Source organism: Dysidea avara, chromosome 2 (genome assembly GCF_963678975.1).
Source record: "Dysidea avara chromosome 2, odDysAvar1.4, whole genome shotgun sequence".
Taxonomy (NCBI): Eukaryota; Metazoa; Porifera; class Demospongiae; order Dictyoceratida; family Dysideidae; genus Dysidea; species Dysidea avara.
The window spans coordinates 20918972-20940680 of NC_089273.1; the positions used below are offsets into that span (position 1 = coordinate 20918972).

Below are 21709 nucleotides of genomic sequence, written 5' to 3' on the forward strand. Positions count from 1 at the left end.
AGGTGCTACCAAAAAGTCCTGAAACTGTTAATAACAGATAATTAAACAAAAAGGTCCTGAAACTGTTAATAAAACAAAATGGTGCAACCAAAAGTTCCTGAAACTGTTAATAAAAGGTAATTAAACAAAAAGGTGCTACCAAAAAGTCCTGAAACTGTTAATAACAGATAATTAAATAAAAAGGTCCTGAGACTGTTAATAAAAGGTAATTAAACAAAAAGGTGCTACCAAATGGTCCTGAAACTGTTAATAAAAGGTAATTAAACAAAAAGGTGCTACCAAAAAGTCCAGAGAATGTAAAAAAATAATAATTAAACAAAAAGGTGCTACCAAAAAGGGCAGAAAATGTAATAAAAAAAAAGGGATGTCACTAATGGGTGCCATTTCTCATTGGGAAGTTGGCCCAATCCTGATTGCCCCCCAACTACACACGGACTTGGTAATAGGTACAGGGGACAGCCAGTGGAGCACCACATGGCCCACACGCGGACTTGGTCATCGGCTTTGCTAGTGACTTGGCCTAGCTAACCTACCAGAAGAAAGCTGTTAGGATAAGGGAGGAAACTGGCTGCTCCTAGTCCGGGGATCGAGCCCCTGATGCCAGCACCACCCGCAGGGTTTCCCAAGCGGTCTCCTTCAACCACTCTGGTCCATCAGCTAGGCACTGATGGAGTAGTATTTTATGTGCTATTTAAATACATAAAATTGAAGATAAAAAAAAAAAAATTTTTTTAAAGTTCCCCACAGTGGATCTGTACCATGGACCTCCAGGTGAGCAGCCCAATGCAGTAACCATTCAACAATTAGGACCACAATTGTAATGCACACCAAATAGTATATTTCTATCCTACGTGCTCTGTACATGTGTGTTATATTAAGACTCAGACATTAATTTTGCATTGTGCTAAAGGGATAAATCAATAATTTTTGTTTAATGCTAAACAATAATAATTATTAGTGTGAAGTATCAACAAGTTAAGAACAGTTATTAATACATATATATAACTTTGCGGAGTGAGGGTACTTATCGCAGGCTGTTGCTTGTGCTATTACTGTATACTCTGCATGGTACTACTCTATGCGAAGACAATTTATTGCAAACACTTCTCGATGCTGAACAAATTATAACCACTTTTATGGACTATTAACATTTCAAGGATAGTCACCAAGGACTAAAGTAGTGGATTGGAAATGAGCAATGGTGCCATGGAACAGTAGAACACTAGCTTTGTTGTATGATTCTTTCATTATAGCACATTCTTATTTACAATTTCTGTAAAGAAATAATAACTAAACAAGCAGGAGCTACCAAACAGTCCAGAGAGTGTAAAAAATAATAATATTTAAACAAAAAGGTTCTACCAAAAGGTCCTGAAACTGTTAATAAAAGGTAATTAAACAAAAAGGTGCTACCAAAAAGTCCAGATAGTGTAATAAAATAATAATAATTAAACAAAAAGGTGCTACCAAAAAGTCCTGAGAATGTAAAAAAATAATAATTAAACAAAAAGGTGCTCCCAAAAAGTCATGAAACTGTTAATAACAGATAATTAAACAAAAAGGTCCTGAAACTGTTAATAAAAGGTAATTAAACAAAAAGGTGCTACCAAAAAGTCCAGAGAGTGTAAAAAAAAAATAATATATTAAACAAAAAGGAGCTACCAAAAAGTACTGAAACTGTTAATAACAGATAATTAAACAAAAAGGTCCTGAAACTGTTAATAAAAGGTAATTAAACAAAATGGTGCAACGAAAAGGTCCTGAAACTGTTAATAAAAGGTAATTAAACAAAAAGATGCTACCAAAAAGTCCAGAGAATGTAAAAAAATAATAATAATTAAACAAAAAGGTGCTACCAAAAAGTCCTGAAACTGTTAATAACAGATAATTAAACAAAAAGGTCCTGAGACTGTTAATAAAAGGTAATTAAACAAAAAGGTGCTACCAAAAAGTCCAGAGAATGTAAAAAAATAATAATAATTAAACAAAAAGGTGCTCCCAAAAAGTCCTGAAACTGTTAATAACAGATAATTAAACAAAAAGGTGCTACCAAAAAGTCCTGAAACTGTTAATAACAGATAATTAAACAAAAAGGTCCTGAAACTGTTAATAAAAGGTAATTAAACAAAATGGTGCTACCAAAAAGTCCTGAAACTGTTAATAACAGATAATTAAACAAAAAGGTCCTGAAACTGTTAATAAAAGGTAATTAAACAAAAAGGTGCTACCATAAAGTCCAGAGAGTAAAAAAAAAAAATAATTAAACAAAAGGTGCTACCAAAAAGTCCTGAAACTGTTAATAACAGATAATTAAACAAAAAGGTCCTGAGACTGTTAATAAAAGGTAATTAACAAAAAGGTGCTACCAAATGGTCCTGAAACTGTTAATAAAATGTAATTAAACAAAAAGGTGCTAACAAAAAGTCCAGAGAATGTAAAAAATTAAACAAAAAGGTGCTACCAAAAAGTTCAGAAAATGTAATAAAAAAAAAGGGATGTCACTAATGGGTGCCATTTCTCATTGGGAAGTTGGCCCAATCCTGATTGCCCCCCAACTACACACGGACTTGGTCATAGATGCAGGGGACAGCCAGTGGAGCACCACATGGCCCACACGCGGACTTGGTCATCGGCTTTGCTAGTGACTTGGCCTAGCTAACCTACCAGAAGAAAGCTGTTAGGATAAGGGAGGAAACTGGCTGCTCCTGGTCCGGGGATCGAACCCCTGATGCCAGCACCACCCGCAGGGTTTCCCAAGCGGTCTCCTTCAACCACTCTGGTCCATCAGCTAGGCACTGATGGAGTAGTATTTTATGTGCTATTTAAATACATAAAATTGAAGTTAAAAAAAAAATTTTTTTTAAAGTTCCCCACAGTGGATCTGTACCATGGACCTCCAGGTGAGCAGCCCAATGCAGTAACCATTCAACAATTAGGACCACAATTGTAATGCACACCAAATAGTATATTTCTATCCTACGTGCTCTGTACATGTGTGTTATATTAAGACTCAGACATTAATTTTGCATTGTACTAAAGGGATAAATCAATAATTTTTGTTTAATGCTAAACAATAATAATTATTAGTGTGAAGTATCAACAAGTTAAGAACAGTTATTAATACATATATATAACTTTGCGGAGTGAGGGTACTTATCGCAGGCTGTTGCTTGTGCTATTACTGTATACTCTGCATGGTACTACTCTATGCGAAGACAATTTATTGCAAACACTTCTCGATGCTGAACAAATTATAACCACTTTTATGGACTATTAACATTTCAAGGATAGTCACCAAGGACTAAAGTAGTGGATTGGAAATGAGCAATGGTGCCATGGAACAGTAGAACACTAGCTTTGTTGTATGATTCTTTCATTATAGCACATTCTTATTTACAATTTCTGTAAAGAAATAATAACTAAACAAGCAGGAGCTACCAAACAGTCTTGAGAGTGTAAAAAATAATAATATTTAAACAAAAAGGTTCTACCAAAAGGTCCTGAAACTGTTAATAAAAGGTAATTAAACAAAAAGGTGCTACCAAAAAGTCCAGAGAGTGTAATAAAATAATAATAATTAAACAAAAAGGTGCTACCAAAAAGTCCAGAGAATGTAAAAAAATAATAATTAAACAAAAAGGTGCTCCCAAAAAGTCATGAAACTGTTAATAACAGATAATTAAACAAAAAGGTCCTGAAACTGTTAATAAAAGGTAATTAAACAAAAAGGTGCTACCAAAAAGTCCAGAGAGTGTAAAAAAAAAATAATATATTAAACAAAAAGGAGCTACCAAAAAGTCCTGAAACTGTTAATAACAGATAATTAAACAAAAAGGTCCTGAAACTGTTAATAAAAGGTAATTAAACAAAATGGTGCAACCAAAAGGTCCTGAAACTGTTAATAAAAGGTAATTAAACAAAAAGATGCTACCAAAAAGTCCAGAGAATGTAAAAAAATAATAATAATTAAACAAAAAGGTGCTACCAAAAAGTCCTGAAACTGTTAATAACAGATAATTAAACAAAAAGGTCCTGAGACTGTTAATAAAAGGTAATTAAACAAAAAGGTGCTACCAAAAAGTCCAGAGAATGTAAAAAAATAATAATAATTAAACAAAAAGGTGCTCCCAAAAAGTCCTGAAACTGTTAATAACAGATAATTAAACAAAAAGGTCCTGAAACTGTTAATAAAAGGTAATTAAACAAAAAGGTGCTACCAAAAAGTCCAGAGAATGTAAAAAAATAATAATAATTAAACAAAAAGGTGCTACCAAAAAGTCCTGAAACTGTTAATAACAGATAATTAAACAAAAAGGTCCTGAAACTGTTAATAAAAGGTAATTAAACAAAATGGTGCTACCAAAAAGTCCTGAAACTGTTAATAACAGATAATTAAACAAAAAGGTCCTGAAACTGTTAATAAAAGGTAATTAAACAAAAAGGTGCTACCAAAAAGTCCAGAGAGTAAAAAAAAAAAATAATTAAACAAAAGGTGCTACCAAAAAGTCCTGAAACTGTTAATAACAGATAATTAAACAAAAAGGTCCTGAGACTGTTAATAAAAGGTAATTAACAAAAAGGTGCTACCAAATGGTCCTGAAACTGTTAATAAAATGTAATTAAACAAAAAGGTGCTAACAAAAAGTCCAGAGAATGTAAAAAATTAAACAAAAAGGTGCTACCAAAAAGTTCAGAAAATGTAATAAAAAAAAAAGGGATGTCACTAATGGGTGCCATTTCTCATTGGGAAGTTGGCCCAATCCTGATTGCCCCCCAACTACACACGGACTTGATCATAGATGCAGGGGACAGCCAGTGGAGCACCACATGGCCCACACGCGGACTTGGTCATCGGCTTTGCTAGTGACTTGGCCTAGCTAACCTACCAGAAGAAAGCTGTTAGGATAAGGGAGGAAACTGGCTGCTCCTAGTCCGGGGATCGAACCCCTGATGCCAGCACCACCCGCAGGGTTTCCCAAGCGGTCTCCTTCAACCACTCTGGTCCATCAGCTAGGCACTGATGGAGTAGTATTTTATGTGCTATTTAAATACATAAAATTGAAGTTAAAAAAAAAAATTTTTTTTAAAGTTCCCCACAGTGGATCTGTACCATGGACCTCCAGGTGAGCAGCCCAATGCAGTAACCATTCAACAATTAGGACCACAATTGTAATGCACACCAAATAGTATATTTCTATCCTACGTGCTCTGTACATGTGTGTTATATTAAGACTCCGACATTAATTTTGCATTGTACTAAAGGGATAAATCAATAATTTTTGTTTAATGCTAAACAATAATAATTATTAGTGTGAAGTATCAACAAGTTAAGAACAGTTATTAATACATATATATACCTTTGCGGAGTGAGTGTACTTATCGCAGGCTGATGCTTGTGCTATTACTGTATACTCTGCATGGTACTACTCTATGCGAAGACAATTTATTGCAAACACTTCTCGATGCTGAACAAATTATAACCACTTTTATGGACTATTAACATTTCAAGGATAGTCACCAAGGACTAAAGTAGTGGATTGGAAATGAGCAATGGTGCCATGGAACAGTAGAACACTAGCTTTGTTGTATGATTCTTTCATTATAGCACATTCTTATTTACAATTTCTGTAAAGAAATAATAACTAAACAAGCAGGAGCTACCAAACAGTCCAGAGAGTGTAAAAAAATAATAATATTTAAACAAAAAGGTGCTACCAAAAGGTCCTGAAACTGTTAATAAAAGGTAATTAAACAAAAAGGAGCTACCAAAAAGTCCTGAAACTGTTAATAACAGATAATTAAACAAAAAGGTCCTGAAAATGTTAATAAAAGGTAATTAAACAAAAAGGTGCTACCAAAAAGTCCTGAAACTGTTAATAAAAGGTAATTAAACAAAAGGTGCTACCAAAAAGTCCAGAGAATATAAAAAAATAATAATAATTAAACAAAATGGTGCTACCAAAAGGTCCTGAAACTATTAATAAAACGTAATTAAACAAAAAGGAGCTACCAAAAAGTCCTGAAACTGTTAATAACAGATAATTAAACAAAAAGGTCATGAAACTGTTAATAAAAGGTAATTAAACAAAAAGGTGCTACCATAAAGTCCTGAAACTGTTAATAACAGATAATTAAACAAAAAGGTCCTGAAACTGTTAATAAAAGGTAATTAAACAAAAAGGTGCTACCAAAAGGTCCTGAAACTGTTAATAAAAGGTAATTAAACAAAAAGGTGCTACCAAAAAGTCCAGAGAATGTAAAAAAATAATAATAATTAAACAAAAAGGTGCTCCCAAAAAGTCCTGAAACTGTTAATAACAGATAATTAAACAAAAAGGTCCTGAAACTGTTAATAAAAGGTAATTAAACAAAAAGGTGCTACCAAAAAGTCCAGAGAGTGTAAAAAAATAATAATAATTAAACAAAAAGGAGCTACCAAAAAGTCCTGAAATTGTTAATAACAGATAATTAAACAAAAAGGTCCTGAAACTGTTAATAAAAGGTAATTAAACAAAAAGGTGCTACCAAAAGGTCCTGAAACTTTTAATAAAAGGTAATTAAACAAAAAGGTGCTACCAAAAAGTCCAGAGAATGTAAAAAAATAATAATAATTAAACAAAAAGGTGCTACCAAAAAGTCCTGAAACTGTTAATAACAGATAATTAAACAAAAAGGTCCTGAAACTGTTGATAAAAGGTAATTAAACAAAATGGTGCAACCAAAAGGTCCTGAAACTGTTAATAAAAGGTAATTAAACAAAAAGATGCTACCAAAAAGTCCAGAGAATGTAAAAAAATAATAATAATTAAACAAAAAGGTGCTACCAAAAAGTCCTGAAACTGTTAATAACAGATAATTAAACAAAAAGCTCCTGAGACTGTTAATAAAAGGTAATTAAACAAAATTGTGCTACCAAAAAGTCCAGAGAATGTAAAAAAATAATAATAATTAAACAAAAAGGTGCTCCCAAAAAGTCCTGAAACTGTTAATAACAGATAATTAAACAAAAAGGTCCTGAAACTGTTAATAAAAGGTAATTAAACAAAAAGGTGCTACCAAAAAGTCCAGAGAAAGTAAAAAAATAATAATAATTAAACAAAAAGGTGCTACCAAAAAGTCCTGAAACTGTTAATAAGAGATAATTAAACAAAAAGGTCCTGAAACTCTTAATAAAAGGTAATTAAACAAAATGGTGCAACCAAAACGTCCTGAAACTGTTAATAAAAGGTAATTAATCAAAAAGATGCTACCAAAAAGTCCAGAGAATGTAAAAAAATAATAATAATTAAACAAAAAGGTGCTCCCAAAAAGTCCTGAAACTGTTAATAACAGATAATTAAACAAAAAGGTCCTGAAACTGTTAATAAAAGGTAATTAAACAAAAAGGTGCTACCAAAAGGTTCTGAAACTGTTAATAAAAGGTAATTAAACAAAAAGGTGCTACCAAAAAGTCCAGAGAATGTAAAAAAATAATAATAATTAAACAAAAAGGTGCTACCAAAAAGTCCTGAAACTGTTAATAACAGATAATTAAACAAAAAGGTCCTGAAACTGTTAATAAAAGGTAATTAAACAAAAAGGTGCTACCAAAAAGTCCAGAGAGTGTAAAATAATAATAATAATTAAACAAAAGGGAGCTACCAAAAAGTCCTGAAACTGTTAATAACAGATAATTAAACAAAAAGGTCCTGAAACTGTTAATAAAAGGTAATTAAACAAAAAGGTGCTACCAAAAGGTCCTGAAACTGTTAATAAAAGGTAATTAAACAAAAAGGTGCTACCAAAAAGTCCAGAGAATGTAAAAAAATAATAATAATTAAACAAAAAGGTGCTACCAAAAAGTCCTGAAACTGTTAATAACAGATAATTAAACAAAAAGGTCCTGAAACTGTTAATAAAAGGTAATTAAACAAAATGGCGCAACCAAAAGGTCCTGAAACTGTTAATAAAAGGTAATTAAACAAAAAGATGCTACCAAAAAGTCCAGAGAATGTAAAAAAATAATAATTAAACAAAAAGGTGCTACCAAAAAGTCCAGAGAATGTAAAAAAATAATAATAATTAAACAAAAAGGTGCTACCAAAAAGTCCTGAAACTGTTAATAACAGATAATTAAAGAAAAAGGTCCTGAAACTGTTAATAAAAGGTAATTAAACAAAATGGTGCAACCAAAAGGTCCTGAAACTGTTAATAAAAGGTAATTAAACAAAAAGATGCTACCAAAAAGTCCAGAGAATGTAAAAAAATAATAATTAAACAAAACGGTGCTACCAAAAAGTCCTGAAACTGTTAATAACAGATAATTAAACAAAAAGGTCCTGAAACTGTTAATAAAAGGTAATTAAACAAAAAGGTGCTACCAAAAAGTCCAGAGAATGTAAAAAAATAATAATAATTAAACAAAAAGGTGCTACCAAAAAGTCCTGAAACTGTTAATAACAGATAATTAAACAAAAAGGTCCTGAAACTGTTAATAAAAGGTAAATAAACAAAATGGTGCAACCAAAAGGTCCTGAAACTGTTAATAAAAGGTAATTAAACAAAAAGATGCTACCACAAAGTCCAGAGAATGTAAAAAAAATAATAATTAATCAAAAAGGTGCTACCAAAAAATCCTGAAACTGTTAATAACAGATAATTAAACAAAAAGGTCCTGAAACTGTTAATAAAAGGTAATTAAACAAAAAGATGCTACCAAAAAGTCCAGAGAATGTAAAAAAATAATAATAATTAAACAAAAAGGTGCTACCAAAAAGTCCTGAAACTGTTAATAACAGATAATTAAACAAAAAGGTCCTGAAACTGTTAATAAAAGGTAATTAAACAAAAAGGTGCTACCAAAAAGTCCAGAGAATGTACAAAAATAATAATAATTAAACAAAAAGGTGCTACCAAAAAGTCCAGAAAATGTAATAAAAAAAAAAGGGATGTCACTAATGGGTGCCATTTCTCATTGGGAAGTTGGCCCAATCCTGATTGCCCCCCAACTATACACGGACTTGGTCATAGATACAGGGGACAGCCGGTGGGGCACCACATGGCCCACACGCGGACTTGGTCATCGGCTTTGCTAGTGACTTGGCCTAGCTAACCTACCAGAAGAAAGCTGTTAGGATAAGGGATGAAGCTGGCTGCTCCTAGTCCGGGGATCGAACCCCTGATGCCAGCACCACCCGCAGGGTTTCCCAAGCGGTCTCCTTCAACCACTCTGGTCCATCAGCTAGGCACTGATGGAGTAGTATTTTATGTGCTATTTAAATACATAAAATTGAAGTTAAAAAAAAAATTTTTTTTTAAAGTTCCCCACAGTGGATCTGTACCATGGACCTCCAGGTGAGCAGCCCAATGCAGTAACCATTCAACAATTAGGACCACAATTGTAATGCACACCAAATAGTATATTTCTATCCTACGTGCTCTGTACATGTGTGTTATATTAAGACTCCGACATTAATTTTGCATTGTACTAAAGGGATAAATCAATAATTTTTGTTTAATGCTAAACAATAATAATTATTAGTGTGAAGTATCAACAAGTTAAGAACAGTTATTAATACATATATATACCTTTGCGGAGTGAGTGTACTTATCGCAGGCTGATGCTTGTGCTATTACTGTATACTCTGCATGGTACTACTCTATGCGAAGACAATTTATTGCAAACACTTCTCGATGCTGAACAAATTATAACCACTTTTATGGTCTATTAACATTTCAAGGATAGTCACCAAGGACTAAAGTAGTGGATTGGAAATGAGCAATGGTGCCATGGAACAGTAGAACACTAGCTTTGTTGTATGATTCTTTCATTATAGCGCATTCTTATTTACAATTACTGTAAAGAAATAATAACTAAACAAGCAGGAGCTACCAAACAGTCCAGAGAGTGTAAAAAATAATAATATTTAAACAAAAAGGTGCTACCAAAAGGTCCTGAAACTGTTAATAAAAGGTAATTAAACAAAAAGGTGCTACCAAAAAGTCCAGAGAGTGTAATAAAATAATAATAATTAAACAAAAAGGTGCTACCAAAAAGTCCAGAGAATGTAAAAAAATAATAATTAAACAAAAAGGTGCTCCCAAAAAGTCCTGAAACTGTTAATAACAGATAATTAAACAAAAAGGTCCTGAAACTGTTAATAAAAGGTAATTAAACAAAAAGGTGCTACCAAAAAGTCCAGAGAGTGTAAAAAAATAATAATAATTAAACAAAAAGGAGCTACCAAAAAGTCCTGAAACTGTTAATAACAGATCATTAAACAAAAAGGTCCTGAAACTGTTAATAAAAGGTAATTCAACAAAAAGGTGCTACCAAAAGGTCCTGAAACTTTTAATAAAAGGTAATTAAACAAAAAGGTGCTACCAAAAAGTCCAGAGAATGTAAAAAAATAATAATAATTAAACAAAAAGGTGCTACCAAAAAGTCCTGAAACTGTTAATAAGACATAATTAAACAAAAAGGTCCTGAAACTGTTAATAAAAGGTAATTAAACAAAATGGTGCAACCAAAAGGTCCTGAAACTGTTAATAAAAGGTAATTAAACAAAAAGATGCTACCAAAAAGTCCAGAGAATGTAAAAAAATAATAATAATTAAACAAAAAGGTGCTCCCAAAAAGTCCTGAAACTGTTAATAACAGATAATTAAACAAAAAGGTCCTGAAACTGTTAATAAAAGGTAATTAAACAAAAAGGTGCTACCAAAAGGTCCTGAAACTGTTAATAAAAGGTAATTAAACAAAAAGGTGCTACCAAAAAGTCCAGAGAATGTAAAAAAATAATAATAATTAAACAAAAAGGTGCTACCAAAAAGTCCTGAAACTGTTAATAACAGATAATTAAACAAAAATGTCCTTAAACTGTTAATAAAAGGTAATTAAACAAAATTGTGCTACCAAAAAGTCCAGAGAATGTAAAAAAATAATAATAATTAAACAAAAAGGTGCTACCAAAAAGTTCTGAAACTGTTAATAACAGATAATTAAACAAAAAGGTCCTGAGACGGTTAATAAAAGGTAATTAAACAAAAAGGTGCTACCAAAAAGTCCTGAAACTGTTAATAACAGATAATTAAACAAAAAGGTCCTGAAACTGTTAATAAAACAAAATGGTGCAACCAAAAGTTCCTGAAACTGTTAATAAAAGGTAATTAAACAAAAAGGTGCTACCAAAAAGTCCTGAAACTGTTAATAACAGATAATTAAATAAAAAGGTCCTGAGACTGTTAATAAAAGGTAATTAAACAAAAAGGTGCTACCAAATGGTCCTGAAACTGTTAATAAAAGGTAATTAAACAAAAAGGTGCTACCAAAAAGTCCAGAGAATGTAAAAAAATAATAATTAAACAAAAAGGTGCTACCAAAAAGGGCAGAAAATGTAATAAAAAAAAAGGGATGTCACTAATGGGTGCCATTTCTCATTGGGAAGTTGGCCCAATCCTGATTGCCCCCCAACTACACACGGACTTGGTCATAGGTACAGGGGACAGCCAGTGGAGCACCACATGGCCCACACGCGGACTTGGTCATCGGCTTTGCTAGTGACTTGGCCTAGCTAACCTACCAGAAGAAAGCTGTTAGGATAAGGGAGGAAACTGGCTGCTCCTAGTCCGGGGATCGAACCCCTGATGCCAGCACCACCCGCAGGGTTTCCCAAGCGGTCTCCTTCAACCACTCTGGTCCATCAGCTAGGCACTGATGGAGTAGTATTTTATGTGCTATTTAAATACATAAAATTGAAGATAAAAAAAAAAAATTTTTTTTAAAGTTCCCCACAGTGGATCTGTACCATGGACCTCCAGGTGAGCAGCCCAATGCAGTAACCATTCAACAATTAGGACCACAATTGTAATGCACACCAAATAGTATATTTCTATCCTACGTGCTCTGTACATGTGTGTTATATTAAGACTCAGACATTAATTTTGCATTGTACTAAAGGGATAAATCAATAATTTTTGTTTAATGCTAAACAATAATAATTATTAGTGTGAAGTATCAACAAGTTAAGAACAGTTATTAATACATATATATAACTTTGCGGAGTGAGGGTACTTATCGCAGGCTGTTGCTTGTGCTATTACTGTATACTCTGCATGGTACTACTCTATGCGAAGACAATTTATTGCAAACACTTCTCGATGCTGAACAAATTATAACCACTTTTATGGACTATTAACATTTCAAGGATAGTCACCAAGGACTAAAGTAGTGGATTGGAAATGAGCAATGGTGCCATGGAACAGTAGAACACTAGCTTTGTTGTATGATTCTTTCATTATAGCACATTCTTATTTACAATTTCTGTAAAGAAATAATAACTAAACAAGCAGGAGCTACCAAACAGTCCAGAGAGTGTAAAAAATAATAATATTTAAACAAAAAGGTTCTACCAAAAGGTCCTGAAACTGTTAATAAAAGGTAATTAAACAAAAAGGTGCTACCAAAAAGTCCAGAGAGTGTAATAAAATAATAATAATTAAACAAAAAGGTGCTACCAAAAAGTCCAGAGAATGTAAAAAAATAATAATTAAACAAAAAGGAGCTCCCAAAAAGTCATGAAACTGTTAATAACAGATAATTAAACAAAAAGGTCCTGAAACTGTTAATAAAAGGTAATTAAACAAAAAGGTGCTACCAAAAAGTCCAGAGAGTGTAAAAAAATAATAATATATTAAACAAAAAGGAGCTACCAAAAAGTACTGAAACTGTTAATAACAGATAATTAAACAAAAAGGTCCTGAAACTGTTAATAAAAGGTAATTAAACAAAATGGTGCAACCAAAAGGTCCTGAAACTGTTAATAAAAGGTAATTAAACAAAAAGATGCTACCAAAAAGTCCAGAGAATGTAAAAAAATAATAATAATTAAACAAAAAGGTGCTACCAAAAAGTCCTGAAACTGTTAATAACAGATAATTAAACAAAAAGGTCCTGAGACTGTTAATAAAAGGTAATTAAACAAAAAGGTGCTACCAAAAAGTCCAGAGAATGTAAAAAAATAATAATAATTAAACAAAAAGGTGCTACCAAAAAGTCCTGAAACTGTTAATAACAGATAATTAAACAAAAAGGTCCTGAAACTGTTAATAAAAGGTAATTAAACAAAATGGTGCTACCAAAAAGTCCTGAAACTGTTAATAACAGATAATTAAACAAAAAGGTCCTGAAACTGTTAATAAAAGGTAATTAAACAAAAAGGTGCTACCAAAAAGTCCAGAGAGTAAAAAAAAAAAATAATTAAACAAAAGGTGCTACCAAAAAGTCCTGAAACTGTTAATAACAGATAATCAAACAAAAAGGTCCTGAGACTGTTAATAGGTAATTAACAAAAAGGTGCTACCAAATGGTCCTGAAACTGTTAATAAAATGTAATTAAACAAAAAGGTGCTAACAAAAAGTCCAGAGAATGTAAAAAAATAATAATTAAACAAAAAGGTGCTACCAAAAAGTTCAGAAAATGTAATAAAAAAAAAGGGATGTCACTAATGGGTGCCATTTCTCATTGGGAAGTTGGCCCAATCCTGATTGCCCCCCAACTACACACGGACTTGGTCATAGATGCAGGGGACAGCCAGTGGAGCACCACATGGCCCACACGCGGACTTGGTCATCGGCTTTGCTAGTGACTTGGCCTAGCTAACCTACCAGAAGAAAGCTGTTAGGATAAGGGAGGAAACTGGCTGCTCCTAGTCCGGGGATCGAACCCCTGATGCCAGCACCACCCGCAGGGTTTCCCAAGCGGTCTCCTTCAACCACTCTGGTCCATCAGCTAGGCACTGATGGAGTAGTATTTTATGTGCTATTTAAATACATAAAATTGAAGTTAAAAAAAAAATTTTTTTAAAGTTCCCCACAGTGGATCTGTACCATGGACCTCCAGGTGAGCAGCCCAATGCAGTAACCATTCAACAATTAGGACCACAATTGTAATGCACACCAAATAGTATATTTCTATCCTACGTGCTCTGTACATGTGTGTTATATTAAGACTCAGACATTAATTTTGCATTGTACTAAAGGGATAAATCAATAATTTTTGTTTAATGCTAAACAATAATAATTATTAGTGTGAAGTATCAACAAGTTAAGAACAGTTATTAATACATATATATACCTTTGCGGAGTGAGTGTACTTATCGCAGGCTGATGCTTGTGCTATTACTGTATACTCTGCATGGTACTACTCTATGCGAAGACAATTTATTGCAAACACTTCTCGATGCTGAACAAATTATAACCACTTTTATGGACTATTAACATTTCAAGGATAGTCACCAAGGACTAAAGTAGTGGATTGGAAATGAGCAATGGTGCCATGGAACAGTAGAACACTAGCTTTGTTGTATGATTCTTTCATTATAGCACATTCTTATTTACAATTTCTATAAAGAAATAATAACTAAACAAGCAGGAGCTACCAAACAGTCCAGAGAGTGTAAAAAAATAATAATATTTAAACAAAAAGGTGCTACCAAAAGGTCCTGAAACTGTTAATAAAAGGTAATTAAACAAAAAGGAGCTACCAAAAAGTCCTGAAACTGTTAATAACAGATAATTAAACAAAAAGGTCCTGAAACTGTTAATAAAAGGTAATTAAACAAAAAGGTGCTACCAAAAAGTCCTGAAACTGTTAATAAAAGGTAATTAAACAAAAGGTGCTACCAAAAAGTCCTGAAACTGTTAATAAAAGGTAATTAAACAAAAAGGTGCTACCAAAAAGTCCTGAAACTGTTAATAAAAGGTAATTAAACAAAAGGTGCTACCAAAAAGTCCAGAGAATATAAAAAAATAATAATAATTAAACAAAATGGTGCTACCAAAAGGTCCTGAAACTATTAATAAAAGGTAATTAAACAAAAAGGAGCTACCAAAAAGTCCTGAAACTGTTAATAACAGATAATTAAACAAAAAGGTCATGAAACTGTTAATAAAAGGTAATTAAACAAAAAGGTGCTACCATAAAGTCCTGAAACTGTTAATAACAGATAATTAAACAAAAAGGTCCTGAAACTGTTAATAAAAGGTAATTAAACAAAAAGGTGCTACCAAAAGGTCCTGAAACTGTTAATAAAAGGTAATTAAACAAAAGGTGCTACCAGAAAGTCCAGAGAATGTAAAAAAATAATAATAATTAAACAAAAAGGTGCTACCAAAAAGTCCTGAAACTGTTAATAACAGATAATTAAACAAAAAGGTCCTGAAACTGTTAATTAATAAAAGGTAATTAAACAAAAAGGTGCTACCAAAAAGTCCAGAGAATGTAAAAAAATAATAATAATTAAACAAAAAGGTGCTACCAAAAAGTCCAGAAAATGTAATAAAAAAAAAAAGGGATGTCACTAATGGGTGCCATTTCTCATTGGGGAGTTGGCCCAATCCTGATTGCCCCCCAACTACACACGGACTTGGTCATAGATACAGGGGACAGCCAGTGGAGCACCACATGGCCCACACGCGGACTTGGTCATCGGCTTTGCTAGTGACTTGGCCTAGCTAACCTACCAGAAGAAAGCTGTTAGGATAAGGGAGGAAACTGGCTGCTCCTGGTCCGGGGATCGAACCCCTGATGCCAGCACCACCCGCAGGGTTTCCCAAGCGGTCTCCTTCAACCACTCTGGTCCATCAGCTAGGCACTGATGGAGTAGTATTTTATGTGCTATTTAAATACATAAAATTGAAGTTAAAAAAAAAAAAAATTTTTAAAGTTCCCCACAGTGGATCTGTACCATGGACCTCCAGGTGAGCAGCCCAATGCAGTAACCATTCAACAATTAGGACCACAATTGTAATGCACACCAAATAGTATATTTCTATCCTACGTGCTCTGTACATGTGTGTTATATTAAGACTCAGACATTAATTTTGCATTGTACTAAAGGGATAAATCAATAATTTTTGTTTAATGCTAAACAATAATAATTATTAGTGTGAAGTATCAACAAGTTAAGAACAGTTATTAATACATATATATACCTTTGCGGAGTGAGTGTACTTATCGCATGCTGATGCTTGTGCTATTACTGTATACTCTGCATGGTACTACTCTATGCGAAGACAATTTATTGCAAATACTTCTCGATGCTGAACAAATTATAACCACTTTTATGGACTATTAACATTTCAAGGATAGTCACCAAGGACTAAAGTAGTGGGTTGGAAATGAGCAATGGTGTCATGGAACAGTAGAACACTAGCTTTGCTGTATGATTCTTTCATTATAGCACATTCTTATTTACAATTTCTGTAAAGAAATAATAACTAAACAAGCAGGAGCTACCAAACAGTCCAGAGAGTGTAAAAAAATAATATTTAAACAAAAAGGTACTACCAAAAAGTCCTGAAACTGTTAATAACAGATAATTAAACAAAAAGGTCCTGAAACTGTTAATCTATATCTATATCTTCTATATCTATATCTATGTCTATATCTATATCTATATCTATATCTATCTATATCTATATCTATATCTATATATCTATATATCTATATATCTATATCTATATATCTATATATCTATATATCTATCTATATATATATATATAAAGCTGAAAATGTCTGTCTGTCTGTCTGTCTGACGGTCACGCTGCTTACTCACCAGACTTGGCGCGAATCGACATAGTCTGTGCTGATAATGAAGCGCTCATCGTCCGCCTACTCTAAGATTGTTATCACGAATTCACGCGTGCTTCCTTTCGGTCTCTACAGCGCGTAGAAGGCCAGGGTGTAGAGAAAACTTGAGCAACATTCCTTTGAAAACCACAGCACATACTGTTCAAGTGGTAGAACGCCTGACTAGCGTGTAAGAGGTCGTGGGTTCAAATCCACGTGTTGACAGATTTTTTTCTTTCTACTCAGTACCTTTTTGTGAACACCTTTTTGAAACACGACTTTTAGCTCATCATATCGTGGCATGCAAAGCACGTATCGAGGCGGGATTTTAGCGAAACTAAACGCCCATCATCTGGCAACTCGAGTGTTGTCGTAGCAAATCAATACGTGCTTTTGTTCGCTCTTTATAGGGCGATGAAGGCACTGGTGTAGGGAAGGATCACTGAAAAGTTGAGCTACATTCCTGTCAAAACCACTGATAAACAACTGTGGCGATTTGTGCACCTCCCCTTAACCCCAAGTTATTATAACCAGCCAGGGTTCAATCCCCGCCTAGGTCATAACTTTTTTTTTCACTTTTGGGACCTTTTTGATGCACCTTTTTGCTGTATCTGTTCCATGCAAGTCTTCATCTACAAACTCTTGTGATCAGTTTTTCAGCACTGGCACTGAATTACCTCACATAATAGGGACTCTTATAGCACTTTTGGGACAGGGCAGACAAATTGCCAACATATTTGTCCATCTGTGTGTTGGTCCAGTGTGTTGTATTAGAGTAGGTAAAAGCTTCTTTCACCAGTATCCAGAATATCTACATCTTTGTTTTAAGCACATAGGTGTGCACTGACATGAAAAACTGTTTGTTCAGACTCACCTCAATACTGCTGTAGTAATAGGCAGCTTGCATGATTGAACAAATACTACTGTGCATCTGAAAAATGATAATACTGGAACCATGCAGATCCATAGTTTACACCGAGGAACTGCATCTGACCTGGCACAACTGTTTCACTATCCTGCTTACATGCTTTCACTCTAAAGATTCATACATTACCTTATTGGTCAATTACACTGCAGGTGTTTCAAAACTGGGTTTTTGTATGGAAAGAGGTATATGTGTCACTGCAACATCAGAACTGAAAGTGCATAAGACAAGTTCTGAACTTTTGCTTGCCATGCAGTAACTATAACTGCGAATTGTGTTGACTTTAAATTATGCTCAATTTCATTTCTCTTTGTGACAGTCGGTAAGGTAAACATCAAAATGTAGAAACTGAAACGGTACCGTGTGTATACAACCTGTATGTAATGTAGGGTATACTGTATACAATTGCCTTAGCTCGCATGCAGTTTAACTAATTAGCTAGCCTTGCATGCATGCTTCACTATAAATTATTATGTACTGCATAAGGATCATGTACTTTAAAGCACTATCGACATACATGCTACACAGCAAATATAGGACACTAATATTTATGCTTGGTTCCCAATATATTAATTATTGTTGCATTAGTTCTCATGTAAAGCAGCAAAGGTTCCGTTTGTTCTATACAGCACGTTGAAGTCACTGGTAGGGAAGATGCACTGAATAATTAAACTACATTCCTGTCAAAACCACAAACAATAAACTTTAGTGTTTTGCATCATTAATGACATAAGAAAACCTCATGCTCTTTAAAAAATGTGACATCACCATGTACCCTACATAGCTACATTAGCAGTGCTGGTGTTTAATGCTTAGTCCCTCTTTGTGGCATTAAAATGTTTAATGTGGAGATGGTCCTGCACATAGGGCAGGTACCAATGCTACAAACAAATGTGGTTATCCAACTCAGCTGCAGGCCTCAGTGACAGCATGCTATTCGATGTCATGAAATAGTACATTTAACCTCAAACTTATTGAATTATTAATAGTGATTTTCAAGCACATCATTAGTACAGCGTTAACAAGTCAATAAAGTATTTAATCACATATGCAGTTGCATGCTACAAAAGCTACACTCTGGTGACTGATTGGATCACTCCATGCTGGTGAGTTGCACTGAAAGGTGTAGCTTTTAAAAGTGCAAGTGGACTGGAAACTTCTTCTCCAGCTATTTCCTGTAAGCTTCTTCCAAATGCTTTTAGGGTAACAACACTGCTGGAACTTTCAGATCTAATCATCATTTGTGCAGTCGCTTCTGTTTTGCATTCATCCGTGCATTGCAGCATACCACATCTGCTACAAGTATCAAATTCTCCTTCAATTCCATGTGGCAGTTTGCTGCGGCAGTTCAGACAAGCTTTGTACACTTCAAATAATTGTACACCAAGTACTTTTGCTTCATCAATGGTATGCACCTTCTCTTGCTCTCTTATATTTACTGCATCAATGTCATCTATTTCATCTATTTTGCTCTTAGACACAGACAACTGCGTCTCACCACGGAATTCCTTGACAATGACCTTTTCAAATTTGTAGCATTTGGATGAAGACAGCATATTTACATCATCTCCCCACAAGACAATTCTAGCTGTACCAGATCTATCTGCAATCGTAACACTCTGTAGCTTTATTCCATTTGCTGTTTCAACAACATTATCTACTTCAATCACCTTGCCTTCACAAGTAACCTTTGTGTATTCTGGAATATCAGATAGATCGCTTAATGCAGTGTTACAATCATCATCAATTTTCTGTACATCATACTTTCGAGGAGATTTCTCTGTTGTAGTTTTCTTGCTCACTAACACCTATAACATGCAAAAAATTTAACTAAACTGTATTAAATCCTACTAAACATTTACCTCATATTCATTGCCATGGCGAGCTTTCTTGACTTCACAATTTCCCAAGACAACCGCTTTTCCAGTTTCTTCAAATAACCGTTTTCGGACTGAGCTGTCAAACCCATACAATCTTATTTTCTTTTGCTCATCGCTTATCTCGCCATCAAAATATGATGCACTCTTGCCTCTCTTCATAGATGAAATATCTCCCAACACGCCACCTATGCGTGCATCTATTGATGCACCTTTGATACCACTAACATCCATTTCTTCCGTGTTCAGATTCATTTCAAGTTACAAAACTCAAGTGAGTGAAAAGTATTTATTTGCAGCTTATTTATACTATCCAACTAGCTATGCTGGAGACCTATTGGAATTTACTGGAATAATCCTCTTTGTAAACATGTTTTGGAGATACGCAGCTCACACTATTTAATTAATCTGCTTGGACAAAAGGGGTACACATGCTATGAATATTTTCACTGTTCTCCATTGTGCAAGTGTTTATTTGTCTGGGTTCTCCAAAAATAGTTTATGCATAGTACAAATATATACTATCCAACTAGCTATGCTGGAGACCTATTGGAATTTACTGGAATAGGCCTCTTTGTAAACATGTTTTGGAGATACACAGATCACACTATTTAATTTATCTGCTTCAACAAAAGGGGTACACGTGCTATGGATATTTAAGTACTCTCCATTGTGCAAGTGTTTATTTGTCTGGGTTCTCCAAAAATAGTTTATGCATAGTACAAATATCATTCCCAGCAAGTTTATTTTGCACTACCGATGCACAATTTTATGATTGATGTTCCAAAATGTTGCAATGCATTATGACTGAATATATAGCTGCATTGTGTTTAGTTCTACATTATAATAGATGGTGATTTGCTCCGTAAATTTCAATGACCCAGAAAGGCAATCATAATATGCTGTCTTTGTATTTATTTTATACTATTACATTAATTTTTTTATTATAATACCTGCACGTAGGGCAGGTAACAATGCTAGTAAAAGGTAATTAAACAAAAAGGTGCTACCAAAATGTCCAGGGAGTGTAAAATAATAATAATAATTAAACAAAAAGGTGCTACCAAAAAGTCCTGAAACTGTTAATAAAAGGTAATTAAACAAAAAGGTGCTACCAAAAAGTCTAGAAAATGTAAAAAAGAAAAGGGATGACACTAATGGGTGCCAATTCACATTGGGAAGTTGGCCCAATCCTGATTGCCCCCCAACTACACAGGGACTTGGTCATAGATGCAGGGGACAGCTGGTGGAGCACCACATGGCCCACATGCGGACTTGGTCATCGGCTTTGCTAGTGACTTGGCCTAGCTAACCTACCAGAGGAAAGCTGTTAGGATAAGGGAGGAAACTGGCTGCTCCTAGTCCGGGGATCGAACCCCTGATGCCAGCACCACCCACAGGGTTTCCCAAGCGGTCTCCTTCAACCACTCTGGTCCATCAGCTAGGCACTGATGGAGTAGTATTTTATGTGCTATTTAAATACATAAAATTGAAGTTTAAAAAAAAAATTCTTTTTTAAAGTTCCCCACAGTGGATCTGTACCATGGACCTCCAGGTGAGCAGCCCAATGCAGTAACCATTCAACAATTAGGACCACAATTGTAATTCACACCAAATAGTATATTTCTATCCTACGTGCTCTGTACATGTGTGTTATATTAAGACTCAGACATTAATTTTGCATTGTACTAAAGGGATAAATCAATAATTTTTGTTTAATGCTAAACAATAATAATTATTAGTGTGAAGTATCAACAAGTTAAGAACAGTTATTAATACATATATATACCTTTGCGGAGTGAGTGTACTTATCGCAGGCTGATGCTTGTGCTATTACTGTATACTCTGCATGGTACTACTCTATGCGAAGACAATTTATTGCAAACACTTCTCGATGCTGAACAAATTATAACCACTTTTATGGACTATTAACATTTCAAGGATAGTCACCAAGGACTAAAGTAGTGGATTGGAAATGAGCAATGGTGCCATGGAACAGTAGAACACTAGCTTTGCTGTATGATTCTTTCATTATAGCACATTCTTATTTACAATTTCTGTAAAGAAATAATAACTAAACAAGCAGGAGCTACCAAACAGTCCAGAGAGTGCAAAAAAATAATAATATTTAAACAAAAAGGTGCTACCAAAAAGTCCTGAAGCTGTTAATAACAGATAATTAAACAAAAAGGAGCTACCAAAAAGTCCTGAAACTGTTAATAACAGATAGTTAAACAAAAAGGTGCTACCAAAAGGTCCTGAAACTGTTAATAAAAGGTAATTAAACAAAAAGGTGA

General features: G+C 33.8%; 1 protein-coding gene across 1 annotated transcript; it reads right to left on the reverse strand.

Moving 5' to 3' along the window:
- Nucleotides 1-18474: 18474 nt before the first annotated feature.
- LOC136246816 (uncharacterized) lies at nucleotides 18475-20441 on the reverse strand. Its single transcript, XM_066038381.1, has 2 exons — nucleotides 19398-20441; nucleotides 18475-19343 (listed from the first exon to the last, which is right to left on the reverse strand). The coding sequence occupies exons 1-2, from the start codon at nucleotides 19665-19667 to the stop codon at nucleotides 18606-18608; spliced, it is 1008 nt and encodes a 335-aa protein (XP_065894453.1). The 5' UTR covers nucleotides 19668-20441; the 3' UTR covers nucleotides 18475-18605.
- Between the last annotated feature and the right edge of the window lie 1268 nt (nucleotides 20442-21709).

Excerpts from the sequence above, each read along its gene's own strand:
- LOC136246816 (XM_066038381.1), bottom strand. The coding sequence starts at position 19,667 with ATGAATCTGAACACGGAAGAAATGGATGTTAGTGGTATCAAAGGTGCA. Across the intron at positions 19,344-19,397 it reads GCCATGGCAATGAATATGAG|GTGTTAGTGAGCAAGAAAAC; the intron begins GTAAATGTTTAG and ends TGCATGTTATAG.